At 56.4% G+C, this 13,605-nt stretch overlaps 1 protein-coding gene across 2 annotated transcripts in view; it reads left to right on the top strand.

Moving 5' to 3' along the window:
• Positions 1 to 13,605, top strand: part of LOC116958353 (suppressor of hairless protein homolog) — a 38,814-nt gene that overhangs the window by 3,914 nt on the left and 21,295 nt on the right. Inside the window, exons 3-5 of one of the 2 annotated variants that reach the window (XM_076056479.1) lie at positions 2,501 to 2,675; positions 7,716 to 7,766; positions 12,528 to 12,665. In XM_076056479.1, coding sequence (XP_075912594.1) covers positions 2,501 to 2,675; positions 7,716 to 7,766; positions 12,528 to 12,665 — 364 coding nt within the window. The remainder of the gene's footprint in view (positions 1 to 2,500; positions 2,676 to 7,715; positions 7,767 to 12,527; positions 12,666 to 13,605) is intronic. The other variant, XM_076056480.1, reaches the window with a different exon arrangement.

The raw sequence follows: 13,605 nt of genomic DNA, 5'->3' as shown, positions 1-13,605 counted from the left end.
ACTCCCATTTCTCACCGTGTCTCTCTCACCGTGTCTCTCTCACCCCCGTGTCTCTCTCACCGCGTCTCTCTCACCGCGTCTCTCTCATCGTGTCTCGCCCCCCTCCATTTCTCACCGTGTCTCTCTCACCGCGTCTCTCTCACCGTGTCTCTCTCACCGCGTCTCTCTCACCGCGTCTCTCTCACCGCGTCTCTCTCACCGCGTCTCTCTCACCGTGTCTCTCTCACCGCGTCTCTCTCTCCGTGTCTCTCTCACCGTGTCTCTCTCACCGCGTCTCTCTCATCGGTCTCTCTCACCGTGTCTCTCTCACCGCGTCTCTCTCTCCGTGTCTCTCTCACCGCGTCTCTCTCACCGCGTCTCTCATCGTGTCTCTCCCCCTCCATCCCTCACCGTGTCTCTCTCACCGTGTCTCTCTCACCGTGTCTCTCTCACCGTGTCTCTCTCACCGTGTCTCTCCCCCTCCATCTCTCACCATGTCTCTCTCACCGTGTCTCTCTCACCGTGTCTCTCTCACCGTGTCTCTCCCCCTCCATCTCTCACCATGTCTCTCTCACCGTGTCTCTCTCACCGTGTCTCTCTCACCGTGTCTCTCTCACCGCGTCTCTCTCACCGCGTCTCTCTCCCCGTGTCTCTCTCTCCCCGTGTCTCTCTATCACCGCGTCTCTCTCTCACCGTGTCTCTCTCACTGCGTCTCTCTCACCGCGTCTCTCTCACCGCGTCTCTCTCACCGTGTCTCTCTCACTGCGTCTCTCTCACCGCGTCTCTCTCACCGCGTCTCTCTCACCGCGTCTCTCTCATCGCGTCTCTCTCCCCGTGTCTCTCTCTCACCGCGTCTCTCTCACCGCGTCTCTCTCATCGTGTCTCTCCCCCTCCATCTCTCACCGTGTCTCTCTCACCGTGTCTCTCTCACCGTGTCTCTCTCACCGCGTCTCTCCCCCTCCATCTCTCACCATGTCTCTCTCACCGTGTCTCTCTCACCGTGTCTCTCTCACCGTGTCTCTCCCCCTCCATCTCTCACCATGTCTCTCTCACCGTGTCTCTCTCACCGTGTCTCTCTCACCGTGTCTCTCCCCCTCCATCTCTCACCATGTCTCTCTCACCGTGTCTCTCTCACCGTGTCTCTCTCACCGCGTCTCTCTCACCGCGTCTCTCTCCCCGTGTCTCTCTCTCCCCGTGTCTCTCTATCACCGCGTCTCTCTCTCACCGTGTCTCTCTCACTGCGTCTCTCTCACCGCGTCTCTCTCACCGCGTCTCTCTCACCGCGTCTCTCTTATCACCGCGTCTCTCTCTCACCGCGTCTCTCTCTCACCGCGTCTCTCTCACCGTGTCTCTCTCACAGCGTCTCTCTCACCGCGTCTCTCTCACCGCGTCTCTCTCACCGCGTCTCTCTCACCGCGTCTCTCTCACCGCGTCTCTCTCACCGCGTCTCTCTCACCGCGTCTCTCTCATCGCGTCTCTCTCCCCGCGTCTCTCTCATCGTGTCTCTCCCCCTCCATCTCTCACCGTGTCTCTCTCACCGTGTCTCTCTCACCGCGTCTCTCTCACCGCGTCTCTCTCACCATGTCTCTCTCACCGCGTCTCTCTCTCCCCGTGTCTCTCTCTCACCGCGTCTCTCTCTCACCGCGTCTCTCTCACCGTGTCTCTCTCACCCTGTCTCTCCCCCTCCATCACTCACCGTGTCTCTCTCACCGTGTCTCTCTCACCGTGTCTCTCCCCCTCCATCTCTCACCATGTCCCTCTCACCGTGTCTCTCTCACCGTGTCTCTCTCACCGCGTCTCTCTCTCACCGCGTCTCTCTCACCGCGTCTCTCTCACCGCGTCTCTCTCACCGCGTCTCTCTCACCGTGTCTCTCTCACCGTGTCTCTCTTATCACCGCGTCTCTCTCTCACCGCGTCTCTCTCTCACCGCGTCTCTCTCACCGTGTCTTTCTCACCGTGTCTCTCTCACCGCGTCTCTCTCACCGCGTCTCTCTCACCGTGTCTCTCTCACCGCGTCTCTCTCACCGTGTCTCTCTCACCGTGTCTCTCTCACCGCGTCTCTCTCACCGCGTCTCTCTCACCGTGTCTCTCTCACCGTGTCTCTCTCACCGTGTCTCTCTCACCGTGTCTCTCTTATCACCGCGTCTCTCTCTCACCGCGTCTCTCTCTCACCGCGTCTCTCTCACCGTGTCTCTCTCACCGTGTCTCTCTCACCGCGTCTCTCTCACCGCGTCTCTCTCACCATGTCTCTCTCTCACCGTGTCTCTCTCTCACCGCGTCTCTCTCACCGTGTCTCTCTCACCGCGTCTCTCTCACCATGTCTCTCTCTCACCGCGTCTCTCTCACCATGTCTCTCTCTCACCGCGTCTCTCTCTCACCGCGTCTCTCTCTATCACCGCGTCTCTATCACCGCGTCTCTCTCTCACCGCGTCTCTCTCTCACCGTGTCTCTCTCTCACCGCGTCTCTCTCTCACCGCGTCTCTCTCTCACCGTGCCTCCCTCTCTGTCTCCTCGTGCGCAGAACTTCTGCACGGCCAAGACGCTGTACATCTCCGACTCGGACAAGCGGAAGCACTTCATGCTGTCTGTCAAGATGTTCTACGGTAACGGCGATGAGATCGGCGTGTTCAGCAGCAAGCGGATCAAAGTCATCTCGAAGCCGTCCAAGAAGAAGCAGTCGCTCAAGAACGCCGACCGTGAGTGGCAGACACAGAGAGGGAGGGAGGGAGGTGGGGGGAGAGAGGGTGGTGGTGGTGGTGGTGGTGAGGAGAGAGAGAGAGAGAGACACGGGGAGAGAGAGACACGGGGAGAGAGACGCGGGGAGAGAGAGACGGTGAGAGAGAGACGGTGAGAGAGACCGGGAGAGAGAGACGGTGAGAGAGATGGGGAGAGAGAGATACGGAGAGAGAGAGACATGGGGAGAGAGAGACGGGGAGAGAGAGACATGGGGAGAGAGAGACGGGGAGAGAGAGACACGGGGAGAGAGAGACGGTGAGAGAGAGACGGTGAGAGAGACCGGGAGAGAGAGACGGTGAGAGAGATGGGGAGAGAGAGATACGGAGAGAGAGAGACATGGGGAGAGAGAGACGGGGAGAGAGAGACATGGGGAGAGAGAGACGGGGAGAGAGAGACACGGGGAGAGAGAGAGACACGGGGAGAGAGACACGGGGAGAGAGACACGGGGAGAGAGAGACACGGGGAGAGAGAGACACGGGGAGAGAGAGACACGGGGAGAGAGAGACGGGGAGAGAGAGAGACATGGGGAGAGAGAGACGGGGAGAGATAGACACGGGGAGAGAGAGACACGGGGAGAGAGACGCGGTGAGAGAGACACGGGGAGAGAGAGACACGGGGAGAGAGAGACGGGGAGAGAGAGACAGGGAGAGAGAGACATGGGGAGAGAGAGACAGGGAGAGAGAGACACGGGGAGAGAGAGACACGGGGAGAGAGAGACACGGGGAGAGAGAGAGACACGGGGAGAGAGAGACACGGGGAGAGAGAGACGGGGAGAGAGACCGGGAGAGAGACACGGGGAGAGAGAGACGGTGAGAGAGAGACACGGGGAGAGAGAGATATAGGGAGATAGAGACGGGGAGAGAGAGACATGGGGAGAGAGAGACGGTGAGAGAGAGACACGGGGAGAGAGAGACGGGGAGAGAGACCGGGAGAGAGACACGGGGAGAGAGAGACACGGGTAGAGAGAGACGCGGTGAGAGAGAGACACGGGGAGAGAGAGACACGGGGAGAGAGAGACGGGGAGAGAGAGACAGGGAGAGAGATACACGGGGAGAGAGAGACACGGGGAGAGAGAGACACGGGGAGAGAAAGACACGGGGAGAGAGAGACACGGGGAGAGAGAGAGACGGGGAGAGAGAGAGACACGGGGAGAGAGAGAGACACGGGGAGAGAGAGAGACACGGGGAGAGAGAGAGACACGGGGAGAGAGACGCGGTGAGAGAGACACGGTGAGAGAGACACGGGGAGAGGGGGACACGGGGAGAGAGAGACACGGAGAGAGAGAGACGGGGAGAGAGAGAGACGGGGAGAGAGAGAGACGGGGAGAGAGAGACACGGGGAGAGAGACACGGGGAGAGAGACACGGGGAGAGAGAGAGACTTGGGGAGAGAGAGACAAGGGGAGAGAGAGACAGGGAGAGAGAGACACGGGGAGAGAGAGACACGGGGAGAGAGAGACACGGGGAGAGAGACATGGGGAGAGAGAGACACGGAGAGAGACAGACAGCGGGGAGAGAGACACGGGGAGAGAGAGACACGGGGAGAGAGAGACACAGGGAGAGAGAGACACGGGGAGAGAGAGACACGGGGAGAGAGAGACATGGGGAGAGAGAGGGAGAAAGACATGGGGAGAGAGACATGGGGAGAGAGAGACAGGGAGAGAGAGACATGTGGAGAGAGAGACATGTGGAGAGAGTGACATGGGGAGAGAGAGACATGTGGAGAGAGAGGAGACACGGGGAGGGAGAGACACGGGGAAGGAACGAGAGACACAGGGCGCAAAGGAGAGAGGGGAGAGACACGGTGTGAGAGAGGGAGACACGGGGTGAGAGAGAGAGAGACACGGGGTGAGAGAGAGAGAGACACGGGGTGAGAGAGAGAGAGAGAGACACGGGGTGAGAGAGAGAGAGAGACACGGGGTGAGAGAGAGAGAGACACGGGGTGAGAGAGAGAGAGAGACACGGGGTGAGAGAGAGACACAGGGAGAGAGAGAGAGAGAGAGGGTGAGTGAGTGAATTAGTGTGTGAGTTGATGTGTGGGTGTGTGAGTTGGTGGGTGAGTGTGTGAGTGAGTGAGTCGGTGGGTGTTTGATGGGTAACTTAGTAGGTGAGTGGGTGTGTGTGTGAGGGTGAGTGGGTGGGTAGGTGAGTGAGTGAGTGAGTGCCTAAGTGGGTGAGTAAGTAAGTTGGTGGGTGGGTGGATGAATGTGAGAGAGAGCGAGTGAGTAGCAGTTCGTGTGCGACACTATGAACCCGGTAAACCCGGGTTCGATTCCCGCCCACGGCCAAAACCACCGGTGACGATTATCCGAACCGGTCCTGGGCCTCCCCTAGGTCGACTGGGCCTCAAATGAGTACCTGGTGCGGTGTGTAAACATCGCCACCGGGGAGACAAAGGCGGGGCCGGGCCCTCGTGTGCCGTGCCGACCTTGATAGGAGGTCCTGGCTTTCATCACTTGCCCCAACAGACCGTTAAGGGGTATACGGGGGATCTTTGTCTTTGTATTTACACGTTCGTGTGTGCGTGTCCGTGTGTGCGTGTCCGTGTGTATCCGTGTGTGCTGTGTGTATTTACAATTGTGAATGTGCGTAGTGCGTAGTGTGTGTGTGTGTAAGTGTCTGTGTGTGTGTGTGTGTACCTACGTGCTTTGTGTGTCAGTGGGGTTGGCGCAGTACGGGGGCACAGGTGGGTGCATCCGCACGGTCATCGCAGTCAGTCAAACCCATGTCACCTGTTACTTCTACCCCATGAGGCTCCTGCACCTAGCCTGGCACAGTAGGGGTACAGCTGGTGGTGCATCGGCTCAGTCATCTCAGTCAGACGACCCGTGGCACCTGCTGGGTCTGCCCCCGTGACCTCCTGCCGGCGGGCGTTCGACGCTTCACGTGGTGGCCTCAACGTGCACCTAGCCTGGCACAAGCGTCGTGGCGACGTCACCACCAATTAGTGGCGAATGGCGGTTGTTGTTGTTGTTGTACGTGTGTGTGTCGATGCGTGTGTTATTTACACGTGTGTGTATTTACACGTGTGTGTGTGTGTACGTGCGTGTGTATTTACGCGTGTACGTGTGTGTACGTGCGTGTGTATTTACACGTGCGTGTACGTGTGTGTGTACGTGTGTGTGTGTCAGTGCATGTGTATTTACACGTGCGTGTATGTGTGTGTACGCGTGTTTATGCGTGTGTACGTGTGTCAGTGCGTGTGTATTTACACGTGTGTGTGTACGTGTGTGTGTCAGTGTGTGTGTCAGTGCGTGTGTATTTACACGTGTGTGTGTACGTGTGTGTGTCAGTGCGTGTGTATTTACACGTACGTGTGTGTGTGTGTACGTGTGTGGCAGTGCGTGTGTATTTACACGTGCGTGTGTGTACGTGGGGAGTGGTAGTGCAGTGGTTAGCGCGCTGCGCTATGAATCTGGCGACCCGGGTTCGATTCCCGCTCACGGCCAACACCAGTGACGATTATCTGAACCGGTCCCGGGCCTCCCCTAGGTCGACTCAGCCTCAAATGAGTACCTGGTGCGGTGTGTAAACATTGCCACTAGGGAGACAAAGGCGGTCGGGCGTGGTGCTGGCCACCCACCCCCTCGTGTACCGTTCCGGCCTTCATAGGTGCTCGCTAACAGCACTTGCCCCTACAGTCTGTTAAGGCTATACGGGGGAGCTTTATCTTTTATTTACACGTACGTGTGTGTGTGTACGTGTGTGTGTCAGTGCGTGTGTATTTACGCGTGTACGTGTGTGTACGTGCGTGTGTATTTACACGTGCGTGTGTGTGTGTATACGTGTGTGTGTCAGTGCGTGTGTACGTGTGTGTGTCAGTGCGTGTGTATTTACACGTACGTGTGTGTACGCGTGTGTACGCGTGTGTGCCAGTGCGTGTGTATTTACACGTGCGTGTGTACGTGTGTGTGTCAGTGCGTGTGTATTTACACGTACGTGTGTGTGTGTCAGTGCGTGTGTATTTACACGTACGTGTGTGTGTGTACGTGTGTGTCAGTGCGTGTGTATTTACACGTGCGTGTGTGTGTGTACGTGTGTGTGTCAGTGCGTGTGTATTTACACGTGTGTGTGTGTCAGTGCGTGTGTATTTACACGTGTGTGTGTGTGTGTACGTGCATGTGTCAGTGCGTGTGTATTTACACGTGTGTGTACGTGTGTTTGTGTACGTGTGTATTTACACGTGTGTGTGTACGTGTGTGTGTACGTGTGTGTATTTACACGTGTGTGTGTGTACGTGTGTACGTGTGTATTTACACGTGTGTGTGTGTACGTGTGTATTTACACGTGTGTGTGTACGTGTGTGTACGTGTGTATTTACACGTGTGTGTGTACGTGTGTGTGTGTATACGTGTGTGTATTTACACGTGTGTGTATTTACACGTGTGTGTGTACGTATGTATTTACACGTGTGTGTGTACGTGTGTACGTGTGTATTTACACGTGTGTGTCAGTGCGTGTGTATTTACACGTGTGTGTGTACGTGTGTACGTGTGTATTTACACGTGTGTGTGTGTACGTGTGTACGTGTGTATTTACACGTGTGTGTGTACGTGTGTGTGTACGTGTGTGTATTTACACGTGTGTGTGTGTACGTGTGTACGTGTGTATTTACACGTGTGTGTGTGTACGTGTGTATTTACACGTGTGTGTGTACGTGTGTGTACGTGTGTATTTACACGTGTGTGTGTACGTGTGTGTGTGTATATGTATATGAAATGAGTACCTGGTGCGGTGTCTAAACATTGCCACTAGGGAGACAAAGGCGGTCGGGCGTGGTGCTGGCCACCCACCCCCTCGTGTACCGTTCCGGCCTTCATAGGTGCTCGCTAACAGCACTTGCCCCTACAGTCTGTTAAGGCTATATGGGGGATCTTTGTCTTTGTCTTTGTATATGTGTGTGTATTTACACGTGTGTGTGTGTACGTGTGTACGTGTGTATTTACACGTGTGTGTGTACGTGCGTGTGTTCTGTGTTTTCTATCACGGTGGCTGAGGACAGGCCCAAAGACCCCAAACGCCAAGAGGCCAGCAACAGACAGCACCATTGAAGGTGTAATAGTTTGACAGCTGTGAACGCACGCCTTGAATTGAGCCTCGGGTTACTGTGATGAGAGACCCTTGGGGAGGTGGAGGGATGATGGGTGGTGGTGAGTTGGTGAGTGGTTGAGTCAGCGGGTGAGTGGACAGGTTAGTGGGTGGGTGAGCGAGCGAGTGGGTGGCTGGGTTATTGATTGGGTGGGTGAGTGAGTGGGTGAGTGATTGGGTGGGTGGATAAGTGACCGGGTAAGTGAGAGAATGGGTGGGTGAGTGTGTGAGTAGGTGAGTGAGTGGATGAGTGGGCAGGTGGGTGGTTGAGTAGTTGGTTGGGTGGGTTAGTGATTTGGTGGGTGATTGAGTGAGCAGGTGAGCGGGTGGGTGAGAGTGGGTGGGTGGGTTAGTGAATGTGTGGATGATTGGGTGGGTGAGTAAGTGGTTGGGTGGTTGAGTGTGGGTGAGTGATTGGATGGGCAGGTGAGCGAGTGGTTGGGTGGGTGGGTGAGTGAGCTGGGTGAGTGGTTGTGTGGGTGAGTGAGGGAGTGGTTGTGTGGGTGAGTGAGTGGTTGTATGGGTGAGTGGATGGGCGGGTGAGTGAGTGAGTGTGTGAGTGAGTGGGTGAGTGAGTGAGTGTGTGGGTTAGTGGGTGGGTGAGCGGGTGAGTGGTTAAGTGAGTGAGTCGTTAAGTGAGTGGGAGAGTGGGTGAGTGTGCGGGTGGGTGAGTGGGTGGGTGAGTGAGTAAGTGAGTGTGTGGGTGAGTGAGTGAGTGTGTGGGTGAGTGACAGCGGTGGAGGGCTACAGGGGAGGGATGGGAAGGAGTGGAAGGGTGAGGGGAGAGGAAGGGGAATGGGCGATGGTGAAGAGGTGAGGATTTCACAGAGAAATCGAGGGAGGTTATGGATGAAGACTGCTCAATGTCCTGGGACAGTAATGAGTCTATGGGTAGCAGTGTTGAGTCTATGGGTAGCAGTGTTGAGTCTATGGGTAGCAGTGTTGAGTCTATGGGTAGCAGTGTTGAGTCTATGGGTAGCAGTGTTGAGTCTATGGGTAGCAGTGTTGAGTCTATGGGTAGCAGTGTTGAGTCTATGGGTAGCAGTGTTGAGTCTATGGGTAGCAGTGTTGAGTCTATGGGTAGCAGTGTTGAGTCTATGGGTAGCAGTGTTGAGTCTATGGGTAGCAGTGTTGAGTCTATGGGTAGCAGTGTTGAGTCTATGGGTAGCAGTGTTGAGTCTATGGGTAGCAGTGTTGAGTCTATGGGTAGCAGTGTTGAGTCTATGGGTAGCAGTGTTGAGTCTATGGGTAGCAGTGTTGAGTCTATGGGTAGCAGTGTTGAGTCTATGGGCAGTGTTGAGTCTATGGGTAACAGTGTTGAGTCTATGGGTAGCAGTGTTGAGTCTATGGGTAGCAGTGTTGAGTCTATGGGTAGCAGTGTTGAGTCTATGGGTAGCAGTGTTGAGTCTATGGGTAGCAGTGTTGAGTCTATGGGTAGCAGTGTTGAGTCTATGGGTAGCAGTGTTGAGTCTATGGGTAGCAGTGTTGAGTCTATGGGTAGCAGTGTTGAGTCTATGGGTAGCAGTGTTGAGTCTATGGGTAGCAGTGTTGAGTCTATGGGTAGCAGTGTTGAGTCTATGGGTAGCAGTGTTGAGTCTATGGGCAGTGTTGAGCCTTTGGGTAGCAGTGTTGAGTCTATGGGTAGCAGTGTTGAGTCTATGGGTAGCAGTGTTGAGTCTATGGGTAGCAGTGTTGAGTCTATGGGTAGCAGTGTTGAGTCTATGGGTAGCAGTGTTGAGTCTATGGGTAGCAGTGTTGAGTCTATGGGTAGCAGTGTTGAGTCTAGGGGTAACAGTGTTGAGTCTATGGGTAGCAGTGTTGAGTCTATGGGTGGCAGTGTTGAGTCTATGGGCAGTGTTGAGTCTTTGGGTAGCAGTGTTGAGTCTATGGGTAGCAGTGTTGAGTCTATGGGCAGTGTTGAGTCTATGGGTAGCAGTGTTTAGTCTATGGGTAGCAGTGTTGAGTCTATGGGTAGCAGTGTTGAGTCTATGGGTAGCAGTGTTGAGTCTATGGGTAGTGTTGGGTCTATGGTGCAGTGTTGAGTCTATGGGTAGCAGTGTTGAGTCTGTGGTGCAGTGTTGAGTCTATGGGTAGTGTTGAGTCTATGGGCAGTGTTGAGTCTATGGGCAGTGTTGAGTCTATGGTGCAGTGTTGAGTCTATAGGTAGTGTTGAGTCTATGGGTAGTGTTGAGTCTATGGGCATTGTTGAGTCTATGGGTAGCAGTGTTGAGTCTGTGGTGCAGTGTTGAGTCTATGGTGCAGTGTTGAGTCTATGGTGCAGTGTTGACTCTATGGGTAGCAGTGTTGAGTCTATGGGTAGCAGTGTTGAGTCTATGGGTAGCAGTGTTGAGTCTATGGGTAGGAGTGTTGAGTCTATGGGTAGCAGTGTTGAGTCTATGGTGCAGTGTTGAGTCTATGGTGCAGTGTTGAGTCTATGGGCAGTGTTGAGTCTATGGTGCAGTGTTGAGTCTATGGTGCAGTGTTGAGTCTATGGTGCAGTGTTGAGTCTATGGTGCAGTGTTGAGTCCATGGTGTAGCAGTGTTGAGTCTATGGTGCAGTGTTGAGTCTGTGGGTAGCAGTGTTGAGTCTATGGTGCAGTGTTGAGTCTATGGGCAGTGTTGAGTCTATGGTGCAGTGTTGTGTCTATGGTGCAGTGTTGAGTCTATGGGCAGTGTTGAGTCTATGGGCAGTGTTGAGTCTGTGGGTAGCAGTGTTGAGTCTATGGTGCAGTGTTGAGTCTATGGGCAGTGTTGAGTCTATGGTGCAGTGTTGTGTCTATGGTGCAGTGTTGAGTCTATGGTGCAGTGTTGAGTCTATGGTGCAGTGTTGAGTCTATGGTGCAGTGTTGAGTCTATGGGCAGTGTTGAGTCTATGGGCAGTGTTGAGTCTGTGGGTAGCAGTGGCTCCGTGTCTCTGTGTGTGTGTCTCTCCGTGTGTCTCTCCGTGTGTCTCCGTGTGTCTCTCGGTGTGTCTCTCCGTGTGTCTCCCCGTGTGTCTCCCCGCGGTGTCTCTGCGTGTGCAGTGTGCCTAGCGTCGTGTCTCTCCGTGTGTCTCCCCGCGGTGTCTCTGCGTGTGCAGTGTGCATAGCGTCGTGTCTCTGTGTGTGTCTCTCCGTGTGTCTCTCCGTGTGTCTCCCCGCGGTGTCTCTGCGTGTGCAGTGTGCCTAGCGTCGTGTCTCCCTGTGTGTCTCCCCGCGGTGTCTCTGCGTGTGCAGTGTGCCTAGCGTCGTGTCTCCCCGTGTGTGTCTCTCCCCGCGGTGTCTCTGCGTGTGCAGTGTGCATAGCGTCGTGTCTCTGTGTTTCTCTCCGTGTGTCTCTTCGTGTGTGTCTCCCCGTGTGTCTCCCCGCGGTGTCTCTGCATGTGCAGTGTGCCTAGCGTCGCGTCTCCCCCCTTGTGTGTGCGTGTCTCTCACCCCGCGGTGTCTGCGTGTGCCTAGCGTCGCGTCTCCCCCCTTGTGTGTGCGTGTCTCTCACCCCGCGGTGTCTCTGCGTGTGCAGTGTGCCTAGCGTCGTGTCTACGTGTGTGTCTCCCCGTGTGTCTCCCCGTGTGTGCGTCTCTCACCCCGCGGTGTCTCTGCGTGTGCAGTGTGCCTAGTGTCGCGTCTCCCCCCTTGTGTGTGTGCGTGTCTCTCACCCCGCGGTGTCTCTGCGTGTGCAGTGTGCATAGCGTCGCGTCTCCCCCCTTGTGTGTGTGCGTGTCTCTCACCCCGCGGTGTCTCTGCGTGTGCAGTGTGCCTAGCGTCGCGTCTCCCCCCTTGTGTGTGCGTGTCTCTCACCCCGCGGTGTCTCTGCGTGTGCAGTGTGCCTAGCGTCGCGTCTCCCCCCTTGTGTGTGTGCGCGTCTCTCACCCCGCGGTGTCTCTGCGTGTGCAGTGTGCCTAGCGTCGTGTCTATGTGTGTGTCTCCCCGTGTGTCTCCCCGTGTGTGCGTCTCTCACCCCGCGGTGTCTCTGCGTGTGCAGTGTGCCTAGCGTCGTGTCTCTGTGTGTGTCTCTCCGTGTGTGTCTCTCCGTGTCTCTCCGTGTGTCTCCCCGCGGTGTCTCTGCGTGTGCAGTGTGCATAGCGTCGCGTCTCCCCCCTTGTGTGTGCGCGTGTCTCTCACCCCGCGGTGTCTCTGCGTGTGCAGTGTGCATAGCGTCGCGTCTCCCCCCTTGTGTGTGTGCGTGTCTCTCACCCCGCGGTGTCTCTGCGTGTGCAGTGTGCCTAGCGTCGCGTCCTCCCCCCTTGTGTGTGCGCGTGTCTCTCACCCCGCGGTGTCTCTGCGTGTGCAGTGTGCCTAGCGTCGCGTCCTCCCCCCTTGTGTGTGTGCGTGTCTCTCACCCCGCGGTGTCTCTGCGTGTGCAGTGTGCATAGCGTCGTGTCTCCCCGTGTGTGCGTCTCTCACCCCGCGGTGTCTCTGCGTGTGCAGTGTGCATAGCGTCATGTCTATGTGTGTGTCTCCCCCCTTGTGTGTGCGTGTCTCTCACCCCGCGGTGTCTCTGCGTGTGCAGTGTGCCTAGCGTCGCGTCCTCCCCCCTTGTGTGTGTGCGTGTCTCTCACCCCGCGGTGTCTCTGCGTGTGCAGTGTGCATAGCGTCATGTCTACGTGTGTGTCTCTCCGTGTGTGTCTCTCCGTGTCTCTCCGTGTCTCTCCCCGCGGTGTCTCTGCGTGTGCAGTGTGCCTAGCGTCGCGTCCTCCCCCCTTGTGTGTGTGCGTGTCTCTCACCCCGCGGTGTCTCTGCGTGTGCAGTGTGCATAGCGTCGGGCACCAAGGTGGCGCTGTTCAACCGTCTGCGTTCGCAGACAGTGAGCACGCGCTACCTTCACGTCGAGGGTGGAAACTTCCATGCCAGCTCCCAACAATGGGGGGCGTTCTACATCCACCTGTGTAAGTGGGGGGGGTGGGTGGGTTGGTGGGTGGGTTGGTGGGTGGGTTGGTGGGGAGGAGGAGGAAGGTGGGGAGGGGAAGGGCAACAGAGGTCAATCGACCTCGGTTCTGTGGCCACCACCGCCACCACCACCACTGTTTCCAGCTCGCTTGCGTTTTATCCGCCCGGCGCTCGGCTCGTTGTTGTGAGCGTCGCTCCTCCGCCCTATGTTGTTGTTGTCGTTGTCGTTGCTGGAGGGTCGACTGCCTCCAGCTGCCCGAGTAGCCTCAAGGTGCACCTAGCCTGGCACTGCCCCCAGTAGCTTCAAGGTGCACCTAGCCTGGCACTGCCCAGTAGCAGCAGCAGCAGTAGCAGCAGCGTCCTTCACGAGCCTCCTCCACGGAGGCCGATCTTGGCACCGCTTGTAGCGCTCATCGGCAAGTCCACTCAGCTCCACGTCCTCCTGTGCCACGTCACTCCGTCTCTTCTCTAGCCCGTGTCACTCGCTCACTCACTCACCCACCCAACCACCCACTCACCCACTCACCCACCCACCCACTCATCCACTCACTCACCCACTCACTCAACCACTCACCCACTCACTCACTCACCCACCCATTCACCCACCCACTCACTCACCCATCAGCTCCGTCTCTACTCCAGCCCGTGTCACTCGCTCACTTACCTACTCACTCACTCACCCACTTACTCACCCATACACTCACCCACTTACCCACTCACCCACTCTCCTACCCACTTACTCACCCACATACTCATACACTCACCCACTCACTGACCCACTCACTCACCCACCCACCCACTCACCCTCCTACTCACCCACTCACCCACTTACTCACCCATACACTCACCCACTTACCCACTCACCCACTCTCCTACCCACTTACTCACCCACATACTCATACACTCACCCACTCACTCACCCACTCACTCACCCACCCA

This window comes from Petromyzon marinus, chromosome 76, assembly GCF_048934315.1.
Source record: "Petromyzon marinus isolate PM22_M1 ecotype Great Lakes invasive population chromosome 76, UKy_Petmar_22M1.pri1.0, whole genome shotgun sequence".
In the NCBI taxonomy this organism is placed as follows: Eukaryota; Metazoa; Chordata; class Hyperoartia; order Petromyzontiformes; family Petromyzontidae; genus Petromyzon; species Petromyzon marinus.
This window is presented reverse-complemented; position numbering and strand designations above follow the sequence as displayed.